The sequence below is a fragment of the Mustela erminea genome, chromosome 7, assembly GCF_009829155.1.
Source record: "Mustela erminea isolate mMusErm1 chromosome 7, mMusErm1.Pri, whole genome shotgun sequence".
Classification (NCBI taxonomy): domain Eukaryota; kingdom Metazoa; phylum Chordata; class Mammalia; order Carnivora; family Mustelidae; genus Mustela; species Mustela erminea.
This window is the reverse complement of record NC_045620.1, coordinates 31,482,180-31,507,608: the sequence shown is the minus strand read 5'-3', so window position 1 is coordinate 31,507,608 and position 25,429 is coordinate 31,482,180. Positions and strand designations below refer to the sequence as shown.

Below are 25,429 nucleotides of genomic sequence, written 5' to 3'. Positions count from 1 at the left end.
TGACTGGCAGAGGCAGAACATTCTTGGGCACCAACAAGAAGTTGGTCACAGAAGTTGCCTTACTTAAAACTCACAGAGAAGCAGTGGAGATGCACACAGATCTCTTATCTTTATCAGACGGTTCCTAAAGCTCAATACAGTGTTTATGTAGTTTTGTGAAGAAAGAAGGCATGACCCTGCTTCCCTGCTCTTTACTTTCTAAAACTATTCTGTTCATAGGTGAAGCCACAACAAAATAGACTAGCAAAGCTGATACCAAAAAAAGGAGGTTAGAGAAATGGTTAACACTTCACAATAGCTGGGGCGCCTGGGTGGCTCAGAGGTTTAAAGCCTCTGCCTTCGGCTCAGGTCATGATCTCAGGGTCCTGGGATCAAGCCCCGCATCGGGCTCTCTGCTCACAGCAAGCCTGCTTCCTCCTCTCTCCTTCTCTGCCTGCCTCTCTGCCTACTTGTGATCTCTGTCTGTCAAATAAATAAATAAAATCTTTAAAAAACAAACAAACAAACAAACAAAAACAAAAAACACTTCACAATAGCTGACATCTCAACAGACTACCATGTCTACACAGCCTGTATGACAGAAAGCGGATTCTATTTGAAAGGACAGCCAGAGAGAAGTGACACATTACCCACACAAACCCCAATTCACTTCTACCACCAGACTAATTTTATCCTCTGGAACACAGATACTAGAAGCTTTGAGAAAATTTACTTATTAATCAGTCATACATTTCATAAGGAATATATCAAATATTAGATGACTGATTTCCTACCTGTAGCATCTGACTCTTTCCCAAGCCTGGATCTCCAACAACAAGGACATGTGGATCTCCTCGAATCGGAATTCTGTTTTTGTCATCTGCATATTTTTGGCTTCCTCCGAAAAGTGCTAATGCCAAGCCTGCTTTAACAAGCTCAAGTGTGAAAGGGGGGTGTGGGGGGAGGAGAAAAACCTCAAAACTGAGAAAGACACAAAGATGAACAGCAAAAAAGGGATGCTTCTCCTTCCATATTTACATTTACTTAAGAATTTTTTAAAAAACATGATTGAACTTTACTTTTTTCCCTAAAGAAATTAACTTGCAATATAAACTTCTATATGGTAAATGATTAGAAAGCAAAAACTAGTAAGCACATAAAACCAAAGAAGTACCTTTAAAAGGCAGTGAGTAAAGACCTACCTTGCAAGGCATGAATCTACTCCACAAAACTGGGAAATACTTGCTAGCTTCTGCTTACCCCCAAGTCACTTTAAAGGTACCTCATTCCTATTAGCTCAAATTAGTAAGAAGCTTGTTCATACAATGAAGCTATAGTTTGCTTTTCATATCATTCACTTATCAAGAGCAATGACATATTGAAATACAAATAAATGGCTTATAAAAATTAACTCTTTTTTGCCAACTTTATATATTTTGGGGTAAAGATGAAATACTTACTTCATGACCAAAAATGACAGGGCAAAGTGAGCTGAAAAACAGAATATGACTTATAAATTCTTATTTATGCTTCATCAATCCATTAGAAGATCTGCTTTATAACTTGCTTAACTTGCTTTATTTAGCATCAAAAAAGGGAAAAGGCAAACATAAAATTTAAATCCCTCAAACAACTCAAGACATTTTACTCTGACAGTTTCTCGAAATTCTGGTTAATTCATAAAGGGAAGAATGCTTTAAAAATTGTGGCTGTGTAAGGGAGACAATACTTGTAAAGCATTTTACTTTTTCGAAAGAGTGAGCAACAGCAGGGGAAGGGAGGGGCAGAGAAAATCTCAAGCAGGTTCCACACCCAACATGGGCTCAATCTCAGGACGCTGAGATTATGACCTGAGCCCAAATCAGGAGTCAGATGCTTAACCATTAGGCTACGCAGGTGCCCCTGTGCAAAGCATTTAAAAGTTCTACTGTGGATCTATCACCAGTCTTTAAAAGACCTCATAATCGTGCTCGCTTCGGCAGCACATATACTAAAAGACCTCATGATCACAGTCTTCTACTTTAGGCACCATACATGGATTACCACCCCTTCTCACTCTCCCATTCCCTTACCAGTATTCCTGGGGATAACCTCCCAAATAAATGCTTACCCAAATTGTTGCTTCTGAAGAAACCTAAACTAAAACAACCTTCCACTGTCTTCTCCATTCTCCTTTCATGGTCCTCCACTTGTTAATCTAGCAAAGGTGGACAAACTTTTTCTTAAAAGGCCAGAACGATATCTTTTCAGTTTTACTGTCTGGGTCACAGCTACTTAACTTGTACGAAAGTAGTTACACATCGATGAATGGATGGCACTGTGTTCAAATAAAATTTTATTTATAAAACCAGGCAGCCTGCCTAATTTGCCATGCCCTCCAAGATTAACAAATGGACAACCGTGAAAATTCTAGTTTTAATGCTGAAATCCCAAATATAGAACTAAAGGGTAAAAACAACCTGTGGGAAAACCTTTCTAGTATGGCAGAAGGACCACTGCAAAGGTCTTTCTTATTCAAAATGGGTAAGAGGGACCAATCAAAGAGGTGTTTTGCTCTTCAGCCAGGTGGCTCCTCCCCACCTGGCTCCTCCCCCTCACCACAATGTCCATGCTCCACAGATCACATCCTTACTCTAGCTCAGAGCACCCCTTCTCTCAGTGTATGTATGGATGGCTGTCTATTCAGAGAAGTCTCTGAGGATTTAAGGACAAAGACCCCCTGAGGAACTCTATACTTTTCTCAGCTGACTAACATATTAAAGAAAGAAACGGTCAAATTCTCTTAGTGTCCTAAGCCCAAGTAAGGAAAACACAACGGGGTTATGTGTTCTAACACAACGCATTTCAAAACCTCAGTTCTTTACTACTGTTAGGTACATCTGTTTTTCAGTCTCTCTTGTTTTCCTATTTCTTCAAAATCATCCAAAAAATTGTTTAAAAGCTTTTAAAGTGGGGCGCCTGGGTGGCTCAGTGGGTTAGGCCGCTGCCTTCGGCTCAGGTCATGATCTCAGGATCCTGGGATCAAGTCCCGCGTCGGGCTCTCTGCTCGGCAGGGAGCCTGCTTCTCTCTCTCTCTCTCTCTCTCTGCCAGCCTCTCTACCTACCTGTGATCTCTGTCAAATAAATAAATAAAATCTTAAAAAAAAAAAAAAAAGCTTTTAAAGTAACAGCATGCTGTGTTAACTGTGTTAAGTATGTTATAAAATCTCATGTAATCCTTGGAACAACCTTCTGAGGCAGGAATTATTTCTATTTTAAGATGAGAAAAATGAAGGAGGTAATAAGTAACATGTTTCCAACCACACTGGAAGTAAGTGCTTGAAGTGGGATTTTAATTTAGATTTAACTAAAATTAAAAAAAGCAAAAAAAAAGCTCTTAATCACTAAAGCAAAGGTTGCCTCAATTTCCATCTTTTTATAAAAGAATATTACGAATATTTACTGAATATAAGTGACTTCTATCTGAATCTCTTTCTTGCTTTTTAAAAGTAAACAACCAGTTATGTACAGCTAACTGAAATGACTGGAGTTCAAAGTCCCATGACTTCTGTTCAGTAACCAACTTCTAGTGTGAGACAGTAAATTTCCTTTATGGATTAAACACGGGGATCAACAAACTTTTCCCTAGAGGTACAGACAGTAAATATCTGTGAGCCATTCCCTGCTGCAACTACTCAGTTCTACTACTGCAGCTGGAAAGCAGCCAGGCACCTCATACATGAATGATTATGGCTGTCTTCCAATAAGTTTATTTGTAGGAAGTGAAATTTGAATTATATATAATTCTGTGTGTCACAAAATTGTATTTTTTTCAACTATTAAAAAATGTAAAAACCATTCTTAGCTTATGGGCCATAAAAAAAATGGGCAGTGGGCTCGATTTGACCTATGAACTGTAATTTGCAACCATTTTGACTAGTTTTTGTTACTTGTAGCCAAGAGCACCCCTATGGGGTACATAACATAACAAAACCTCAGATAATCTCATACATACTTGACAATGAGTTTAAACAGGTTTTCTTCAGCTTGAATCTCTTGGATGGCATAAAGGTCTTTAAGTGAGAACTCCATCAACACTCCATGCTTACACCCATCCTCAGAAGTCTTTGTTTTCTGTCCTTTGCTATTACTAACAGAATTTGCTTCAATGTACAACAGGAACATGCATTTGTCATTTTTATTTCGAGAACCTGTAAATTTCAAAGAATGAAATACAATAATTGGTATTTTCATTTTCTCTACAAAGACTTAAACAGAATGAAAAAAAAAAAAGGCACACTAAGCTACAAATAAACCTTTATTTTAAAAGGAAAAGTTTCATCCATGTAAGAAATAAGGAATTCCCTGTATTAGTGGAGATTCAAAGGTATCTTCAAAAAAGATGCTGGCAAATTAAGAAACAATCAAAATGAGAAAAGATTTATATAATACCTTCTTCAGCATTTGAGACTTTGACAACTCCAGTAATGGTCACTGTGTCTCCTGGGACACAGCTATCCACAAGATCGTGAACAAGTTCACACTCTATTGTTCGTGGAATCCGACCTGCTTCTCGCTGATCATCAGACATCAGCTCCTGGATTCTAAAAATTTAAACAATTTTCAATGAGTATAGATACGGACTTCAATTTTTTCAACATGTCATCCATTCACACCCACAAGGTACCAAGCTAGATAAAGAGCAGATTAGTTGGTGGGGGGGAGCGGGAAGCTCAACGGTGTATCTAATATTACTTCAGCAGTTTCCTGTTAAGGATGGCAGGATAAGCATATACACTTGCCTACCCTCTCTCCAAAATGTCCACCAAAATAGCAGTTACTACATAGGTAAAGAGAAGTTTTAGGGTGTGCAGAGGTGTTACCAATAAACAAGACCTCCTGACATTTTAGAAAACAGCAAGTGGGAAAGTATAGATAAATAAAACAAAGTCCAAAATATACACAGGAAAAAGTTACAAGGATCTAAGAGAAGTGGGAGCCTCTAGGTTGGAGTTGGCAGGAATGGAGAGTAGGGAATTCTTGTTTCTTACATAGGTGAAACATCCTTTCAGTGGCTGGCTAAAAGGAAATAGGATAATCAACTGAAAGACAAGTAACAGAATAGCTGTTCAGAATTCTTTGGTAGGTGGGTAAGTAAGCGAAGAATGAGAGCATTCCAGGAAACCAGGCTTTCCTGTTTAACAAAACCCAGAGCACTGTTCTAGAGTAATGGATTCATCTATTGTGAGGGGAGCTACAGCATCTAATGAGCACATCACAGCTCCAGAACAAAGCCTCCTCATTCTGGCATCTGAAAAACCCAACTCTGATTCAAAAACATATTCACTGAGCAAAATTTGATAGTCAAAACCCCTAACTTCTTACCAGGAGGCATGCCTCATGAGGAAAAACTCCTACTTATAATATAGCAAAAGAAATCTAGCCTACTTAACCCCCAAAATTTCTCATTGCTCATCAGATATTTCAGAATGAAAGGGCAATAATTCAGGGAAAAGAAGAACATTAGAAACAAACAAAAAGCTGCCTAAGAGTTTCTGAGAAAATCTACCATTATAAAACAATAAGTGGCTATAAAAAGGGAACTATGAGAAAACAAGTGTGAGATCAGGAAAATTAAAAATATGTATATTGGGTGTCTGGGTGGCTCAGTGGATTAAAGCCTCTGCCTTCGGCTCAGGTCATGGTCCCAGGGTCCTGGGATGAAGCCCCACATCAGGCTCTCTGCTTAGCGGGGAGCCTGCTTCCTCCTCTCTTGGCCTGCCTCTCTGCCTTCTTGTGATCTGTCTGTCAAATAAATAAACAAAATCTTTAAAAAATATATGTATATAAAAATCAAATATTTACAGGAAACAAACAAAAAAGCCAAAGAAATCTAGAAAATGTCACAGAGAAAGCAAAGGGTGAAAAAAGTTTAAAAGACAGATGAACAGTCCAATCAATGTATCTGATAGGAAGCTCAAAGACAGAAAACAGATGTTCTAGAGTCCAAGACAACTCCAGAAGAACTGATCACTGTCCAGCAGGATGAAGACTCTCATTACTTCAGAACACCACAGACAGAAATCTGATTTCAAAAGGTGGAAAAAGCGCTAAACAACACAGTCCAAATATGAAGCACACTAAAATAGGGAAGAATGCAAGAGAGTAGAAAGAGAATTTCCTTTGATTTTGACACATGGATCATTTCTTTTAAGGGAAAAAACAAAACAACACAATAACATAAATTACATTTCCTTTTCTTGGCATTTGACCGCCTTCCTTATTTCTTTGTTAAACAAAGATGATCATAAAAATATAAATGCTCTTCTTTTTGTTAGATATGACCTATAGATTAAACAAGGAAGACAGTTATGATTGGAAAAGAGAAGTAAACCTTGACAATGTAAAATTAACATCATGCTGAAAGAAGTCTAGCAGTAGAAGGGGGAGTAGTAAAGGCACCTGCATTACCTCTAATATCCTTGGTTCAGAGAGTGAGTGAGTAAAGAGAGGGAAGCCATGAAAAGATGTCACCTAAACTTATGTATAACACAATAAGCAGTTGTGGGAACTGTGGCCTACTACACTGATTTTTGAAAAATATTTACAGGCATTACCTTAAAACTTTTTTTTTTTTTTTTTGCCACACTCACATTCCAATTTAATTATGTAGCAATTATATAGCATGAGGTCAGGGGCTTAGGGCCTCTCATCCATCTTTTCACCAACTGAATTAGCATCTCCCCCGGCAAGTGCCGCTTGGCCACTAACCCCTGGGGATGGCCACCTGGAGCCCATCTGCTGAAACCAATGGCACATGTATTTTCTTATTCCACAGAGCCATCCTGATGGCTTCCAGAGGACTTCATAAAATCTTCTGGGTCAATGGATTTTTGTTGGCATATGATGGGAACCAACGCTTTAAACCAACCATGGCTTTGAAAGCCCAAGAGTTACCAGTCCGGCATTTGTGATCTGTTCCTAGCCTTTTTTTTTTTTTTTTTTTAATTTTAATTCCAGAATAACATACATTGTCATATTAGTTTCAGGTGTACAACATAGTGATGCAACCATTCCATACATGACTCACTGCTCATCTCGACGAGCCCTATTTCACCCATCCCATTCACCTCCCCTCTGGTAACGATCTGTTTGTTCCCTATAGTTAGGACTCTGTTTTTGGTTTGTCTCTTTTTCTCTTTGATCATTTGCTTTGTTTCTTAAATTCCACATATGAGTGAAATCATATGGTATTTGTCTTTCTCTGACTGATTTACTTCACTTAGCATTATACTCTCTCGATCCTCCATGTTATTGCAAAAATCACATTCATTTTTATGGCTGAATAACATTCCATTATATTTATACACACACACACAGACACAACATCTTTATCCATTCATCTATCAATGGACACAGGCCACTACCAATTATTTTTAATTCTCTAACTTACTTCACAATGGCAGTGAGCTGAATTATAACTCCCAAAAGATATGTCTGGAAAGTTTCTGTTCAACAATCAACTGATAGCCTTATGAGGTTTCCCTCTGTATGTAAATGTTTTCGTTCTTTTCTCTCACAGCTTTAAAAACTCTCTTTATCACTATTCTTTTTTTTTTTAATTTTATTTATTTATTTGACAGAGAGAGAGATCACAAGTAGGCAGAGAGGCAGGCAGAGAGAGAGGGGGAAGCAGGCTCCCTGCTGAGCAGAGAGCCCGATGTGGGGCTCGATCCCAGGATCCTGAGATCATGACCCGAGCCGAAGGCAGAGGCTTAAGCCACTGAGCCACCTGGGCGCCCCCACTATTCTTTTTTTTAACCATTTTAACTACTGTGTGTCTTGGACCTCCTTAATTTGATTTTTTTTTAGTTCCTTCTGTGCTTCCTATTTCTTTCCTTCCCCAGATTTCGTAAGTTTTGGGTTCCTATTTCTTCAAGTAATTTTCTGACCCCTTTATCTCTCTTCTTCTTCTGGGATCCCTATAGTAAATGTTACTATGCTTGATGGTGTAACTGAATTCCGTAAGTCTATTCTCATTTTTTATTATTTTTCCTCTCTACTGTTCAGCATGCTTTTCATTACTGTCCTCCAAGTCTCCGACCTGTTCTGCTAGTCTACTATTTATTCCCACTAGTGTATTTTTAATTTCAGTTATTGAGTTTTTCATCTCTGATTTACTCTTTTCTATGTTTTCTCTTTGCTGAGGGTCTCACTGAGATCCTCCACCCTTTTCTCTAGTACAACAAGTATCTTTATGACCATTACTTTAAACTCTCTATCAGGCATATTTATCTCCATTTCATTTAGGTCTCTTGCTGTGATTTTCTCCTGTTTTTTCACTTGGGACATAGTCCTCTGCTTCCTTATTTTGACTGACTCTGCTTCTGTGTTAGAAAAATCAGCTATGTCTCCCACTCTTGAAAGTAGTGGCTTTATGAAGAAGGGGTCCTATAATGCCCTGCAGTGCAATGGCTCCTGTTCTTAAGAACATGGCCCTTCAGGGGTATCTCCTGTGTGTGTTCCATGTGCCCTATTATGGCTGAGACACATTTTATCTTCAGTCCAGCAGTCTATAATGGTTCTCTTTGCCTCTTGTGGGCAGGGTTTGGTCCCTGTGTTGTTAGTGGGCCAGCCTGGGCCACCCCAGGCTTGAGTTGACTGAGGCCAGGTGTTTGCCAGAGCTGCAGGAACACCAAACTGCAGGGTGCTCTCCCTGTATTATCCCCTGAGAAGCTTCTCTTGGTGGGCAGGGCCTACAGTCAGACCAGATGTCTGTTCCTGCCCACTGCTGGGGACAAAGCTGGATTGGTATGAATGGTTATCTTCCCCTCTCCCCGGGGTAGGAGTCACTTTGGAGTGCTACTGGCCCTTGTCAGGGCTGCTTGCTCACTGCCACACTGTGGTGCCACTCTGGATGCTCTCCTGCAGGCGAATGCAGGGAGTTATGTGCACAGTGCCAGCAAGGTCCACACCAGCTGGCTGCACGAGGGGAGCCGTAGTCACTGGGAAAACTCCTGCTCTACTTGGAGGGGCTGAGTCCACAGAAAAGTGTAGGGGTGGAGTGTGCCATTAGCAAGCTAGGTGGAAGGTGGAGAGTACTGCACTGTCCTGGTTCCCACAGGTGTCTCTGTATCTAGGCTGGGGATCCGGGAGGGGAGACAGCACCCACCAGCTCTTTTGTTCTTCGATAAGTCTCCCAAATGCGCCTGCCCCTCCAGTACATGCTCGGAGATTAGTAAACAAATCTCCCTCCTGTATAACAAGGAACTTTTTTTTGAAGCTCCTTTTCGTCTATTTTTTTTTCAATAATTAAAAAAAAAATTTTATTTTTTTTAATTAACATATAATGTATTATTAGCCCCAGGGATAACCAGGAATTTTTTAAACTGCTACTTCTATGCTGCATCTTAGCAGGGCTGTTTGTTGTGCTGTCTGTTTAAAGGCAGGGACTCCGCTTCCTCTCACCATACAGCTCTCTCAGAGCTGAGCCACTGATTTTTAAAGTTCAGGTGTTAAGCCCAGCTGATTGTAAGAACTCACAAAATGAAGCCCCTCTGGTTTTCAAAACCAAAGGTTATGGGTGTTTGCCTTCCCCATGCAATTTCCCTGTGCCTGGATGCCTGCTGTGGAGGTCTGCTTCTCTCCCCTCCCTACAACTGCTGCTGAGTTTCTCCCCCACAGGAGAGAGACTCCTGACCATCTCTTCACCCTTTCTACCCTCTTGTGTGCTCTTCTCTATATTTAGCTGTGGAGAGTCTCTTCTGCCAGTCTTCAGGTTGCTTTTGGGGTTATTTACACTGATGTTGGTGTTACCTACTTGTATCCATGAGACCAAGTGAGCTTAGGATCCTCCTACTCTGCCATCTTCCCCAGAAGTCTTTAAAACTTCTTTAAATAATGAATGTAAGTAAAAACCCTGAATGTTAAAATAACAACTTTGGAATACATTCATTATATGTCTGTATTAACCTCCCAATTTAGACTCTTCTTACTAAAACAGATAAGCAGAAAGAAAAATTAACAATTACTCTAATCTCATTTCCGAGAGTATCTTCTCAACATATTTTTTTATTTCTTGCCAGTTTTATCACTAAAAACACTGTACATGTTTTTAATGTCATTTCAAAATATTCTCCTGCAACATCATATTTAATAGCTACACAATACTCTTGTACCATCCTACTTAAAACACCTTCTTCAGATGCTTAGGCTGTTCCCTATTTAAACACAAACACACACACACACACACACACTGAAAACATATACTTTCAGCAACTATTTCTTCACATACTGTGACTGTTTTCACCAGGTAAACCTTTAGAACTGGGACTGCTTCAAATGCAAAGTTTCACTCTGATGCATTCAAATATTTCAATGCACTAGCTGAGAAACAATAATTCTTTATGACCATTCCAAACTAAGCCTCAGAAAAAAAAGAAATTGAATTTACTCTAAGTGCAGGAAGACCTTTCACCTAGGGTACGTAGTCATTTTATATATCTATACATTAGTAGAATAAAACCATAATGTAAGCTAATACTATACTAACGAAGTGTTACTATAACTCAACCAAAATAAACTTTAGCAATACCTTACATATAAAGATTCAAGAAAAGGGGTGCCTGGGTGGGTCAGTTGGTTAGGCGTCTGCTCTCAACTCAGGCAATGATCCCGGAGACCCAGTATTGAGCCCAGCATCGGGCTCCCCACTCAGCGGGAAATACACTTCTCCCTCTGCCTTCACCCTGCTAATGCTCTCTCTCAAATAAATAAATAAATAAAATATTTTAAAAAGAAAATGATTTAAAGATTCCAGAAAAGGATTTAAATAGCCTCCATTTTTCTTTAAAGTTTATTTTACAAGGTGGGGAGAGACCAAGGGAACTAGGAGAGAGAGAATCTCTAACAGACTTCCCAGTGAGTGTGGAACCTGACTCAGGGCTCATTCTCATGACCCTGAGGATCATGACCTGAGCCAAAACCAGCTTAACCAACTGTGCCATTATGCACCCCTACATGGCCTCCCTTTCTAAATCTGATCTAATATCAAGAGATCATTCAAATCCAATTAAAATACTTAAGCCTATTTTCTTGTCTGCTATTTTTGCCAAAAAGCAACAAGATTTTGTTCAAATAAATGAATTACCATGGACCTTCTATGCACCTATCCTATTGTGAGCCACAGCTCCTTTGAGGCCCTCATCACTCCCTTCAGTGGTGAAAGCCCTACAGTCTTTGCAGACCCTTGTGAACTAAGAGGGCACAAATCACGCTCAAGAATCTTAAACGTAGCCCTAAAAAAGAATGAAATCTTTCCATTTGCAACAACATGGATGGAGCTATCTGGTATAATGCTAAGTGAGATAAGTCAATCAGAGAAAGACAAATACCATACGATTTCACTCAAATGTGGAATTTTAGAAACAAAACAAACAAAGGAAAAAAAAAAAAGAGAGAGAAACAAACCAAGAAACAGACTTACAACTACAGAGACAAACTCTTGATTACCAGAGGGGACATGGGTGCGAGATGGGTGAAACAGGTGAAGAGGATTAAGAATACACTTACTGTGATGAGCACTGAGCATCACTATAATCGTACATCTGAAACTAAATATAACTGTTATCTACGCTGGAACTAAAATTTTTAAAAATAAAATGTAAAAAAAATTCTCAAACATTTCTTCTTTTATAAAATGGAGATATTTGTGAAGATCTCAGAATACTGTAGAATTACATATGTTGGTGTTAGTTTTTACAGAACAGAAAGAGGTGAAGGGAGGTAGGACGGGGCTTTATAGCAATCCATCTCACTTTTTCTGTAGGTTCTTAGTATTTTTAAGACCATCACCTGTTAAAACAAACAAACAAACAAACAAACAAAAAACCATCACCTGTTTTAGCTAGGTTTCTTGGTAGCACTCGGACTTCAAAACTACCTATTATCGGGGTGCCTGGGTGGCTCAGTGGGTTAAAGCCTCTGCCTTCAGCTCAGGTCACGATCCCAGGAATCTGGGATCGAGCCGCACATTGGGCTCTCTGCTCAGCAGGAAGCCTGCTTCCCTTCCTCTCTGTCTCTCTGCCTGCCTTTCTGCCTACTTGTAATCTGTCTCTCTGTCAAATAAATAAATAAAATCTTAAAAACAAAACCAAAAACTACCCATTATTTCATATTCAGGGATGAGTTATGGGACTATAGCCAGATAAAATGGAATAAATTATTGGGTTAAAAATAGACACACACACATCTACATGATCTGCAAAAAATAGCTTAAAAAAACCCCAAACCTATAGTAAAATGCCTCACATAGTGAGAACATGAAATAAAACACATGCCCGTTTCTAAGGGATTCTTTATTTTAAAACTTCTAAACAACATTTCTATCACAGAATGGAAAGAAAATCATACAACTTTGTTGGTATATATCCAGTTCAATGAATCACATAAGTGAGAAATAAATTGAACTATCCCTCAGTAGTAAAAGGACATGACACTTGTACTTAAAATCTTTTTTGGAATCTAATATAGAACAAATTTCAAATAAAGGCATTAATTTCAACATATAAATCCTTAACCAAATAAATCCTTTATTATATACTTTATCATTTTCTATAGATAAGACTCACTGTATAATACAGGAATATTCTAGATTTACTTGGCAGTATGAGAGATCTAAAACCTGTGTCTTATTTAGTCTGATTACTTACTTGATTGACTGCCAGTCCATCGTAACCGTAAGAGGTGAGCTACGGAGAGCAGTGAATGACCTCCCTCGACATGTGGGCACAGGACACTGCAACAAGATTAATTCACATCCAGATTTTGATAAACTACAATAACATCTCAGGAAAACGCATATTAAAATGCTTCATTTAATATTGTTTTAAGTTGGTCCCAGAAGGGTGTTATAATAAAATGCACTACAAGCTTAATGACTTTCTATATCCACCTGCACCAATTCTGTATTGTAAGCTTTCGAAGCATTTTTTCAGCTGGTCCCTCTTGATCACTGCTCTTACTCTTCCGGCTGTGGGTGTGCAAGGCTCCTCACAAGCCTCTCACACTGAGCACATATTCCTTCCTTTGTGTGCAGTCTTCTGATCCTTGAATGCCCTCTTGCATCCAGTCCCACATATCCAGCCCAATCCTCACTTTTTCCAAAGTCTTCCTGGGTCTCCTTTAATCCCTAGCTCTCCTATCTCACTTTCTTTTGCACTGTTTGTATAATATTTACTGCACACAGAGACAATCCTCAAAAAGCCAGTGAATTGTGTTCAAGTTTTTAAAAGTCACTTGTTTGCTATCTGGACCTTAAGATGCATTTACAAATTCAGAGATTGTGGTTGACTGTATTTTCCAAATATGGCTGCAACACTATCTCCCCATGAGCCTTTCTAGAACTCCCACTCCCCCATCAAGAAATGGAGTCTAATTTCCCTCTTCTGGGATCTGGACAGGCTTATGACTCACTTTGTAACCAACAGAAGTGATGTCACCTGATTTCTGAGGCTAGGTCAAAAGAGGCAAAGCCATTTTTTCATGAGAGCTGGAGCATTTCTTGAAGCTCTCAGCAGTCATATGAGCACACTAAGTTGCCATACTGTGTTCCAGAAGCCAAAACCAACCCAGAGAGACTCATGGAGAAGACATGCCCAGCTAGCCCCCAGCCTCTTGCTGTTCTGCTTTATCTGCCGTTTGACTACAACACTGTAAGAAACCTAGTTGCAGAACTAGCCAGCCAAGCAGTTCTTCCAAACTTCAGACTAACAGAAACCATGAGAAATAATTAAATGACTGTTATTATTTTAAGCCACTAGGTTTTAGGCTGATTTGTTATACAGTAATAGTGACTAAAACATGGATCACCTAAACAACCATCTTTCTGGTCACTTCAATTCATGGAAGTTTAGACACATGCAGAACTCTTTTCACACTAGTACTCATCTTCCCAGTCAGCATTACTACCCATTATATTGGGAGGCCTGGAAATACCTTGATCAAATACAGTTAACAAAATTACCCAGTAAGTCAGGATTGAAATTCTGGCCTCTGAACTAAAGGCAGAGCCTGAACCTTAAGCCCAGACAAATAGTAGACGACATTCATTTACCAATACCATTGATTATTCGGAAACAATAGCCAAATCTCACATACCCTATTCTTCCTGTAAGAGAAGGAACCCTTAAAAATTTCAATTTGTGTAAAAATGTAATAAATGTAAAATTTATTAAGTCCAAGGCTGATAAAGGCAACTCTGGAAAAGAAGAATAGATATGGCAAGTCTCCCTGCCATTTCAAAAGTTTTAATGAGATCAATGTAAATAGGACTGTATAGAGCTGGTATAGGACCAGTGAAATGAAATGCATTCACATGTCTAAGGACAGTGTACCATAGAGGAAACAATACACATCTGTAGGAATACAGGGCTTAATTAATAAATAAATGGTGACAACTGGCTTTTCATTTACAAGAACAAAATTAGATCCTCAGCTTTATGCCATTCCTAAGATTAAATTCCTGATGGACAGAAATCTAAATACAAAAATGAAACGGGAATTTGGGTGGCTCAGTTAGTTAAGCATCTGCCTTCGGCTCAGGTCATGATACTGGGATCCCAGGATAGAGCCCCAGGTCAGGGGCTGAGCAGGGAGCCTTCTTCTCCCTCTCCCTCTGCCCCTACCCCTACTCATGTGTGTGCTCTCACTCACTCCCTCTTAAATAGATAATTAAATCTATTTAAATGGATAAAATCTTTAAAAATAATAATAAAAATAAAAATGAAACTTAAAAATATTAAAAAAAATATAAGATATGTTTATAATGCTCAAGCAAAGAAGGCTTAAGCAAGGCTTTTTAAAACATTAAAGTTATAAGGGAAAAAAATATGATCAATTTAACATCAAAATATAAAACTACAGAACAAAAAATACACCACAAGGTTAAAAGATAAAGCAAATACTGCAAGAAGACATCCATAATATATATAATCCATGGTTAGTATCTAGAATTCATAAGGAACTCCCATCAATAGTATAAACAGAAAAGTAAGATATTAAACAGAAAATTCAATAAAGAAGGAAATTCAATGGCCAATAAAGATATGAAAAGATGTTCAACTACAACAGAAATTGGTATAAATACTACTTATACCAATCAGCCTGCCAAAATCTAAAGAGTCTAACAATACCAAGTGTTGATGAGAATACAGAGAAATGGCAATTGTTTAACACTACCAAGAGGGGTGTAAGCTGGAACCAGCAACTCTGGAAAGTTTTTTGGCAACATCTCATAGTTAACAATAAGTATATCCCACTACTGAGAAAGTCTTCTGCCAAGGAGACATGTGCAAGAATGTCTCTGTATCATCATATAACTGTAAAAAACTGGAAACAATACAAATGTCCACCAGGAGAATGGATAAATAAATAGTGGCTATTCATTCAGTGGAATACTCCACAATAGTAAAGATGAAAGAACTAGGTGTGTATTAAGATAGGTAAAGTCCAAAATAACCAAGTGAAAAAAAAATTGGCAGAATGTTACATTCAGTCTATCATTTTTGTAAAAACAAACACAACAAAACAAACCCTCCAGGTATATAGTCAGGTATAAGAATGCAAACTGGAAGAATTCATGCTAATTTCAGAAAAGTGGCACCCTCTGAGGATGGAAAAAAGTACATGGAACTGGGGAGGGCAACAAAGAAGAAACTTCAACTCTAATACTTGGTATTTTATGTTTAAAAATTTAAGCTAAAATTACAAAATATTAATATTTGTCAATTCAAAATGGTGGGTATACAAATATTCTCTCCACTTTTCTATGGCTTTAAGATCTATAGTCTAAAAAAAGTTAATAAAAAAGGAACACCTCACTTTCAGACAGGAGAATAAAGAAAACTTGATGTGTATACCTATTCAAGTCAAAATATAAAAATGTGAATAGAAAGAATACACATTAACTTCAGGATAATGATTATCGCTGGGCATGGTATAAGCAAGGGTTACAAGAGACACTAATCACCATCAGTAATGCTTTATTTATATCTTTAAAAATATATCTGGAACTGGCAAAATGTAATTTCTGGGTAGTGATTAATGTTTTATTTCTTTATTTTCTATACCCTAAAGTATTTCATAATTTAAAAACTGAAAGTTAAAAATCAAAAAAAAAATTGTGTTCAGAAATACTGGAAAATGTTTTCTGTGAACTGATTTGCCTTCTTTGCCAAAATAAATAATTAAGTTAAAGAACATATTACCTTTGTGGGAAGATTATATTTTCCATCTGGAAGAGAAAAACCTTGAACTTCTCCACATGCAGCACAAAGAAAAGCCATCTTGGTGCAAAGAGGCTTTATATTACTGACTCGAACCACTGTCCCTCTCAGAGCAATGTATTTTCCATAGTAATTTGCCCGGACATTCTTGAGCTGTGTCAATGGCTCATAGTTATAGACCCTAGAAACAAAAACAAGAATGTATCTATCTGTGAATTTACAAATGAACCAACAGTGGACATTATCTCAACCTTCACAACTTCCTTTTAGGAGCAACTGGAGTACTCCAACCATATCATCCCTTTACATCAGAAATTTCACAAGAATTAAATCATTCTTAAAGATTAAAAAATGCTAAATCTTCCCTTTTCTTATTTCATTGGCTGTTCTCTAAGGGAAAAAGGAAAAAAATAATACCAACAGAAAATTTTTGGCAACAAAAAAGTGACTTTTCAGTTTCTAACTTCTTTTTCAAAAACTGTTAACACAATGTCTTCTATAAATTCTGGAAAAGAAAAAACCCTGGTAATTATCTTGTTCATTTCTTCTAATGAGAATTTAAAATCTTAAAATAAAGATGAATTAAAGAAAAACAAAATGCAATTTGCTCTGTGTCTAACAGAAACAGCAACAAAATATAATCACACCACTTAGTGTATTACATAGAGTATTAAATAGCAGGGACTTGATAAGTATACACCCAAAATCAATGTTTATAAAAATATGAAGATTGGGAAAACACCTTATTTAGAAAGGAAAAGTTTATTTTTGTCATGATCTCTTAAGAATGCTCAGGGGGTTCATGTGGGTGTTATAACCAATGAGATAGCAAAGAACTCATATCCTTTTTACCAATTTCTTTGGCTTTATAAAACAAGGTTCTCATTCTTAAAAGTCTTAAATGTGAGATTCTAAATAATACTTCAATACTAGCAAATCCTCACCTTGCATGAATATGTGGCACATTTACTATTGTTTCCCCATCCTTAGACAATCCTTCTTGGGCTTGTAATTCAGCTGCATGCCTTTCAAGGTCCCTTGTTAACACCTAAACAGGACAAGTATTTACTTAAAAGTTGGAAAACAAAACATCCTCTTGAAGCAGAACTCTTCTACAGAAAATACAAAGTTTATGAATATAAACAGTTCAGAGCAGAATATTCACAGAACTCTAACAGCCCTTTAAAACTCTGATACTTAATTATGAATACTTATTTTATAGTGGATTGTTTTACCTGGGATTTTGTGGTCCCTGGACTGGAAAACTCCAGCATCCCTATCTACTACTTTCTGTCCAAACTAAGCTTAATAGTAAAAGTCGTTACAGTGGGCCCTAAAGCTATTATTACCTCCTGGACAGGCTCTAGTGATAACATTTTTCTATTTCTCCATATTCAGTGATTTATTAAGACAGAGAAGATAAAGATGACTTTTGAAATACTCAATAACTGCTCCCTTGGCATCAACATTAAATAAGTATTTAATAACCTCCTGTATATAAAGCAGTATGCTGACAATCTGTGAAAATGAGATGCACATACATAGCTCTGATTGTTACAAAGACCATAAAGATTTAGAGACAAAATACTATGCAAATTTTGAAGAAAAGGTCATGAGAAAGGTTTCATGGAGAGACAATATCATCACACAAATTTTGACATGCAATGCAAGGGGCATTCCACGGTTAAGGGCAGCATGTGTAAGAGATCAGACTATTGAAAGAATCCTGGGAAGAACTCAGCTTAGCTGAATGGTAGTGAGTGAAAGTGGAGGAGGAAGTTGAACTAGATCATGGAAAGCCTTCAATGCCTCAGAGTGGATTTAGATTTCACTTTGCAGAAAAGTCACCAGTTTCCAAAGACAGATCATGTTTTACCAGGTCTAGCAAGTTTAGGAAACATAATGAAGGTTTAAGACTGATGCAGTAAAGGTGGAAAAGAGGTGGATTTAAGAGAAGTTTCAGAAATAGAAATGAGAGAATGTGGTGACTTGGATACAGAGAACCGAGAGGACTCTGAAGACAACACCAAGGTTTCTGGTCTCCGGTAGCAGCAGTGTACACATCTTTGTAATGAACTATTCCTTGCACCTGGCTACCATTACTTCCTCTGCACTGTGTGCACTTCTTAGTAACCTTTAAGACCCATTGTAACTGTACCATCTCTACAAAGCTTTTCTTTGAGCTTTCCCCATTCCTCCCCATTCACTGAGGGTCTTATCTCTATCTCTGAATACAGCCAGTACTTTATCCACAGACAATACTTTATCTGTGCCTGTTCTGAGATTTACTACTCTTTACTTTGAAGCATTTACCTCTTTGGCAGCCTAAATACTTTCACATGTGTTCTGTCAACTAGCCTGAGAAAAAGTCAGGCAGACACTGCACATATTATCATTTTCAGTTTATATATGGAGACGCTCAGGGAGAGTAAGTGACTTGCCTCATGTCATAGAACCTAAATCTGAGGTTGCTTTCCAAGTTCGTAACTGATAACACGATCCTTGTCTTATCTTCCCTATGAGACTGTTTCCAAGGAGCTCTTTAATTTCTGTATTATCTTCAACAGACTAAACTAAATCAAATAAAATAAATGTTATATTTAGGTAAGCTGTTGTATACAGAATGAATGGTATCTTGTAGAAAGTGTACTGTTATTGTAAAATCTTCCTTTAAAATTTTGACAGAGTCCGGACAAAATAAGTCTTTCTTTACCTGATGTATTGCCAGACCCATGCAAGCCAAGGTTTCCTCAGGTGTATCCCTCAACTCATTTGCTATATTTGGTATCAAGTCAGCCATTTCATCGTCTTCTGTCAGTTCTTTAAAATCCACCAAAATACTTCCCTTTCTTTCTATTTCATCCTAGAAAATATTAAGGCATGAAAGCAATGATGGTTTTTTTAAGTTAACTATCGTAACTAAACATTCAATTACACACTTTGAAATAGCATGTTTATACAGTGGTAACAATGAGTAAGTATAGTAAGCTTTGTACCACTTAAAGTATTTAAAATATATCAACTTATGTCTTTTTTTTTAAAGATTTTATTTATTTATTTGACAGACAGATTACAAGTAGGCAGAGAGGCAGGCAGAGAGAGAAGAAGGGAAGCAGACTCCCTGCTGAGCAGAGAGCCCAATTTGGGGCTCAATCCCAGGACCCTGGGATCATGACCTGAGCCGAAGACAGAGGCTTCAACCCACTGAGCCACCTAGGCGCCCCTTACTTATGCCTCTTAATAACCCTTGATGGTATTAATACTATTATGCCCAACTGATACATGAGAAAACCAAGATACAAAGAACATAAGTAATACACTCAAGTCCACACCGCAACTAAGTGGCAGAGCTGGGATCTGGATCAAAGCAGTCTGGCTGCAGCATCTACTCATCACTAGCACCTCAAATACATTGTTCAAGAAAACAACACATAAATGTGGACTAGTAGCTTTGCAGTACAGGAATCTTACCTTATCATATAGATCAATACGCTTTGTGAAAAAACGTTCAAATGCTTGAATCTTCTTAATCAAAGGAGAGCTACTGCTGTAAACTAATCCAACAAAATGGCATTAGCACTAATAATCACATGTGTACAGATATATTTTTCATGAGATGGAAGAAACGTGTATACATGCCAAAGGACTTTTCCCAATTACTTTGCATTCTGATAACATTTATGTAAGAATATAGGTAAGCACTGAGTGAATAGTTAAGATTCTAAAACAAATTTAGGTCTGCATAATCTTAAACGCAGATAGGAAGTGACTCGCTCTAAAAACACCAACATCTGGGAACCTTTGTACAGAACCTTTGACACTTAATAGGACCTAGTAGTTCAAACAGCTTACATAATAAAGCTTAAAATTAATTATTTTATAATTATATATATTAATATATATAATTATAACAAAGCCAAAGCTAGACACATGATTAATAAATTCTTATTCAGAAACAGAGATAAAGACAGGAAGTCTTTACAAAGTAAATTCTACTAGTCCAAACTGCCACATCCTGAAATCAGGGGAGAAAGATCACTACACTTCACTCTGTTCCTAAAACCTTTACAGGGTAAAGTTCTAGAACATTTTCAAATTGGTCTTCCACAGAGAAATAATACTGTGAAGCAGTTTGTAAGTACAGATGATTAAGCCTAAGGCATCCCCTGAACTCATCTTTAGGACCAGTCTAAAGATCACTTCCAGTGTTCTGGGCTAACTGCTAGGCACATATTGCAGGTGCTGGTAGCAAATGCATCCTAAAGCAACAAAAAACAGACTACTTATGAAACACATGTGTGTATATATTAGGAAAAAAAAAAAAAAACAACTATCAATACAGAAAACATTTGTAAAGTGCTTTATTCATTCACCAAATGAATACTGAATGCTTTCTAAGGGCCAAGATCCTTGCCTTAAAGAAGTACACAATCTAGTGGGAAAATAACCCACAGATATATATGACCATGTAACCCATAACTAATAAAAGATATAACATAGAAACTCTAAGAATGCAGAAAAGGCTAGTCTCCAAACCAAAAAAACAAGTATATGATGTTAGCTGATGTTCTTGATTATTAAAAGGGAGATCCCTTAAGTGTTGTTTCACACAAACCACTGTTGATGGTCTCTCCATTCCAAGCCCGCTGTTCTATTCTCTGCTCTGTGATGCTATGATCGAGATCTGCACAGTGCATTTCCCAGATTTCCTCTAGGTTCTGCCAACTGAAGGCACTTTAAAGACTGGAAGGTGGCAACAAAAAAGGATTCTATTTTTGTTTCTAATTCTTTTCAGCATCTCTCCAGCTGCAGAAAATAGCTGTAGCTCCAGCCTCCAGCTCTGCACATCAGCCATGTAGTCCTTTCACCAGAGCTACCAGCCATAAGCAGCTTCATTCACTGCAGGGGTCTGAGCACAGGTATGAAGGGTAACCTTCAGAGGTCCAAGTACAGCTTTGTAGGGTGCCCTCAGAGGCTGAAGTAACAGCCCTTCCTTTGAATTCCTATGTCCTGGCAACCTCAGAACTTCTTACCTTTTGTACCCTCAGCCATAAGGATGGTTGCTGCTTCCAGAAGCTACTATTATCTGGGGGCTTACCTCAATGTTCCCCTTTTGCTCTTTTAGACTTCCATCTGTCTATTCAATTCCCTGTATTATATCCTCTTTTTGAAACACTTAGAGTGGTTTCTGCTTTCCCCATATAAAACCTAAAAATATTCTTGAAATAAACATGATTTGTTTGGGTGAACTAAAATGAAAGAAGGTGGTACCTATCAGTAAGCTAAATGAATTATAATAATATGAGCTGTCCAAAGACAAGTTATGAAAATAGAACTTATGGTACTTTTTGCACTTTTAACTCTACCTTCAGAGAAATAAAGCTTCCAGCCTTTATATGGTATTAATTGGTCCAATGTTGATTGCAGTAGCAAAGACTGTGGGGTTTGTTCTGAAAGACAAACAAACAAAAAACCCTCAGAATACTATGTTAGCAGAGATAGCATATGTGCTGTCGAAGCAAGTGCTATGTCAGCAGAAATATATTATATTTTTTTCCAATTTGCTTCTCCTTCCAGCAATGAAAAGCTGACAAAATATATAGTAGTTACAGGTTAAGTTACACGTTTCAGTAAAAATATTTTATCTTAACATTTAAATGCTACTTTAGTGAATTACATCAAATAAGACTGAAATTTAAGTTAAACTACTTTGTAGGACAGGCATAGTTTCCCTCATGAGGGGAAAAAAAAGTTGAACAATATTTGACCTCCCCTACCAGGAGTATGTTTTCTTGTGGTTTTATTCAGGTCAGGTCTACGTTCTCTCTCTCTCCATTTTCCTGTGAAACTCCCACCACCTCTTCCTCTTTTCCAGCTTTGAAATCTTCCTCGTCCAAATCCTCTGCCTCTATAGTCTCCATTCATATTTTCTAAGATTAAGAAAAAAACTTCATCAAAATAACAGTGAAAACAGTGCTCAAAATGTATTAACATAGTAAATAAGAGAAAATTAATGTATTCTAAAACTTAAAAAAAAAGATTTTATTTATTTATTTGACAGGCAGAGATCACAAGCAGGCTGAGAGGCAGGCAGAGAGAGAGAAAGAGAGGGGGAAGCAGGCTCCCCTCCGAGAAGAGAGCCGGACGTGGTGGTCAATCTCAGGACCCTAAGATCATGACTTGAGCAGAAGGCAGAGGCTCAACCCACTGAGCAACCCATGTGCCTCGAAAATTAATGTATTCTAGTTTGAGATTAGCAAACAGGCCTGCAACAGTGTACACTATGGTAATATGAGATGTAGCTTCAAACACTCTGCAGATATCCTTCTAATTCCCATCTCTCTCTCTCTTTTTTTCCTTATTTATTTATTTATTTATTTATTTGACAGACGGAGATCACAAGTAGGCAGAGAGGCAGGCAGAGAGAGGCAGGGCTGAGCAGAGAGCCCGATGCGGGGCTCTATCCCAGGACCCTGAGACCATGACCTGAGCCAAAGGCAGAGGCTTCACCCACTGAGCCACCCAGGCGCCCCTTTTTCCTTCTTTTTAATTCCAATTAGTTAACATGCAGTGTGATATGTTTCAGATGTACCACACAGTGATTCAACACTTCCATACAGGCCTGGTGCTCACCACAACAAGTGTACTCCTTAATCCCATTATCACCTATTTCACCTATCCCCTGACCCACATTCCTCAGGTAACCATCAGTTTGTTCTCTCCAGTTAATATGAGTCTGTTTCTTGGTTTGTCTCTCCCCCCGATCTTCGCTCATTTGTTTCTAATTACACATATGAGTGAAATGATATTTGTCTTTCTCTGACTTACTTTGCTTAGCATTATACTAACTCTATTCATGTCATTGCACATGGCCCCATCTCTTTTTAAGGTCTATCTATGATGCTTCACCAAGTATACTGAATGTTCATGGAATAAAAACAAAGTACTGTACCTGTTTGCAAGGAGTGCCTATTATACAAGTGAAAATAACACAGTAACTCTGAGATGACATGTTTATAGTGTTTTAGACTTATAAAAGAGCAGCACTGGCTGAACATATCCTGACCTGTGACACTAGGAATACATCACCATCACAGCCCCTTATACATAGTCAATCCTGCATGTCGTATCCACTTTTATCAGAGATACAAGGATATTCTTACATAGGCAACTAATGTAGACCTTTCTGGAGAAGCATAGGAGTGGGACATGGTACATACACATTTCTTTTTTTTTTTTTTTTTTAAAGATTTTATTTATTTATTTGACAGAGAGAGATCACAAGTAGGCAGAGAGGCAGGCAGAGAGAGAGGAGGAAGCAGGCTCCCTGCTGAGCAGAGAGCCCGATGTGGGACTCGATCCCAGGACCCCGAGATCATGACCTGAGCGGAAGGCAGCGGCTTAACCCACTGAGCCACCCAGGCGCCCCTACACATTTCAATCTTTCCTCTCTGTAGGGGTGAAATGGGAAAGAAGTTAATTTTCTGGACCTTAACTTCTTAAAAAGACAACAGAAGAAAGATCATTTCTAGGTGAATATTGACTAGACAAATTTAGTTTTTAGATAAATTTGCTGAAATGCAATAGTTTTTTTGACAGATACATCTGTATCTGTCAATATGATCCTTTTCATTTTGCTAATTATCTCTTCACATTTTGTTTTGTACACAGCAAGATACTTTTTTTTTTTTTTTTAACTCAAAGATAGTTCTGGCTAAGTATCAAAAATTTAAAATGGGTTTTGAAATAACTCATATGGGTGGAGCACAGGGCAAATTTAGGGCCGTAAGATGATTCTGTATGATCCTTTAGTGGTGGATATACAATATTATGCATTTGTCAAAGCCATGGAATTGCACTACAGAAAGAGTGAACCCTAACATAAACTCTGGACTTTAGCTAGTAATAATGCACCAATATTGGTCCATTAATTGCAGCAAATGTAGCACACTATTGCAGGGTGTTAACAAGGGGAACCTGGGCTGAGGGGAGAGAAGAGAAAATTATAAGGAACTCTCTGCAACTTCTGTGCCATTATTTCTGTAAACAAAAACTGTTCTAAAAAATAAAACCTATTTTTAAAAACAGTTCCTAGGGGCGCCTGGGTGGCTCAGTGGGTTAAAGTCTCTGCTTCCCGCTCAGGTCATGATCCCAGCGTCCTAGGATCGAGCCCCGCATCGGGCTCTCTGCTCAGCAGGGAGCCTGCTTCCCTTCCTCTCTCTCTGCCTGCCTCTCTGTCTACTTGTAATCTCTGTCTGTCAAATAAATTAAAAAAAAAAATAAAAATAAAAACAGTTCCTATCCCAAGGACTTAAAAAAGAAAGAAAGAAAGAAAGAAAGAAATATAAAGAAAGAAAGAAAGAAAGATATCCGAACACTGGGGTGCAATTCTTCACAAAGGACTGTATCCATCTGTTTGGCGGGATTTAATTGATAAATAAGTTAATACCCAAACAGTTCACGATGTTGGGACAAGACAAAACTGAAAATCGTCCAGACCATACGGCAAGTTAGGAAACTGAAGCCCCCCAAACTGATCAAGGTTCAAGTTGTCTGGTGGCAGTAGTGAGCTCCAAACTCCGTCTTCACGCACGCAAGACGAAGCGCCCCATCGAGAACGCTACATACCGTATCTTCCCCAAATGAGAACAGAGTGAGCACAACTAGTAAAAATCCCAACACAAACCAAGAAATACGACTGCAGAGCTGAGTAAAGGAGCCACCCGGCGTCTGCTGTGCTTCGTTAAATATCCTACTTCATTTAGCTCTCCTCACGCTGTTCTTACTTGCAAAGAATAGAGGTCCCAGAGCTCTCTCGGTTTTCAGCTGGGCAGGGCCCTGGGTGGCAGCTGGTGCGCCCCGCCTGGCTCTCCCCTCGTTCCGGAGAAGGGTGGGGGGAGACAGACGGGGACACGAAGAGACTGAGGTCTGAGCTCCTCAGGTGACTTCTGGCGAAGTCCCTTGGGTCGCAGTCCTCCTGACGTCCTCGCGCAGGGGCCGAGTCTCATCTGTTGGAGCAGCTCGGGGACCTGTTTCCCCCTACACCTCAGAGGCTCGCGGGGAGATGTTTAGCTACTCAACCTGAACTCGCCGGCTTCCAAATTCTTTTTTGGCGCGTCTGTGACGCAACTTCCGTCCAAGTGGCGGCGAGACGAGAGGGGCGGAACAGAGTGCAGCCAATGAAGGAG

The 25,429-nt window shown here is 38.5% G+C and overlaps 1 protein-coding gene across 5 annotated transcripts in view; it reads right to left on the bottom strand.

Annotated features, from left to right (window-relative positions):
• Positions 1 to 25,374, bottom strand: part of MCM8 (minichromosome maintenance 8 homologous recombination repair factor) — a 47,137-nt gene extending 21,763 nt beyond the window's left edge. For 2 of the 5 annotated variants that reach the window (XM_032351367.1, XM_032351369.1), the window contains exons 1-12: positions 25,028 to 25,374; positions 22,019 to 22,171; positions 21,608 to 21,691; positions 19,713 to 19,795; positions 18,955 to 19,104; positions 17,186 to 17,289; positions 16,224 to 16,422; positions 12,669 to 12,754; positions 4,411 to 4,562; positions 3,974 to 4,169; positions 1,440 to 1,470; positions 774 to 914 (exon numbers count right to left, since the gene is read on the bottom strand). In XM_032351367.1, the coding sequence (XP_032207258.1) occupies positions 774 to 914; positions 1,440 to 1,470; positions 3,974 to 4,169; positions 4,411 to 4,562; positions 12,669 to 12,754; positions 16,224 to 16,422; positions 17,186 to 17,289; positions 18,955 to 19,104; positions 19,713 to 19,795; positions 21,608 to 21,691; positions 22,019 to 22,166 (1,374 nt within the window). In that variant the 5' untranslated portion in view covers positions 22,167 to 22,171; positions 25,028 to 25,374. Of the gene's footprint in view, positions 1 to 773; positions 915 to 1,439; positions 1,471 to 3,973; positions 4,170 to 4,410; positions 4,563 to 12,668; positions 12,755 to 16,223; positions 16,423 to 17,185; positions 17,290 to 18,954; positions 19,105 to 19,712; positions 19,796 to 21,607; positions 21,693 to 22,018; positions 22,172 to 25,027 lie in introns of those variants that run through there. The other 3 variants (XM_032351366.1, XM_032351368.1, XM_032351370.1) reach the window with 3 other exon arrangements.
• Positions 25,375 to 25,429: the final 55 nt, after the last annotated feature.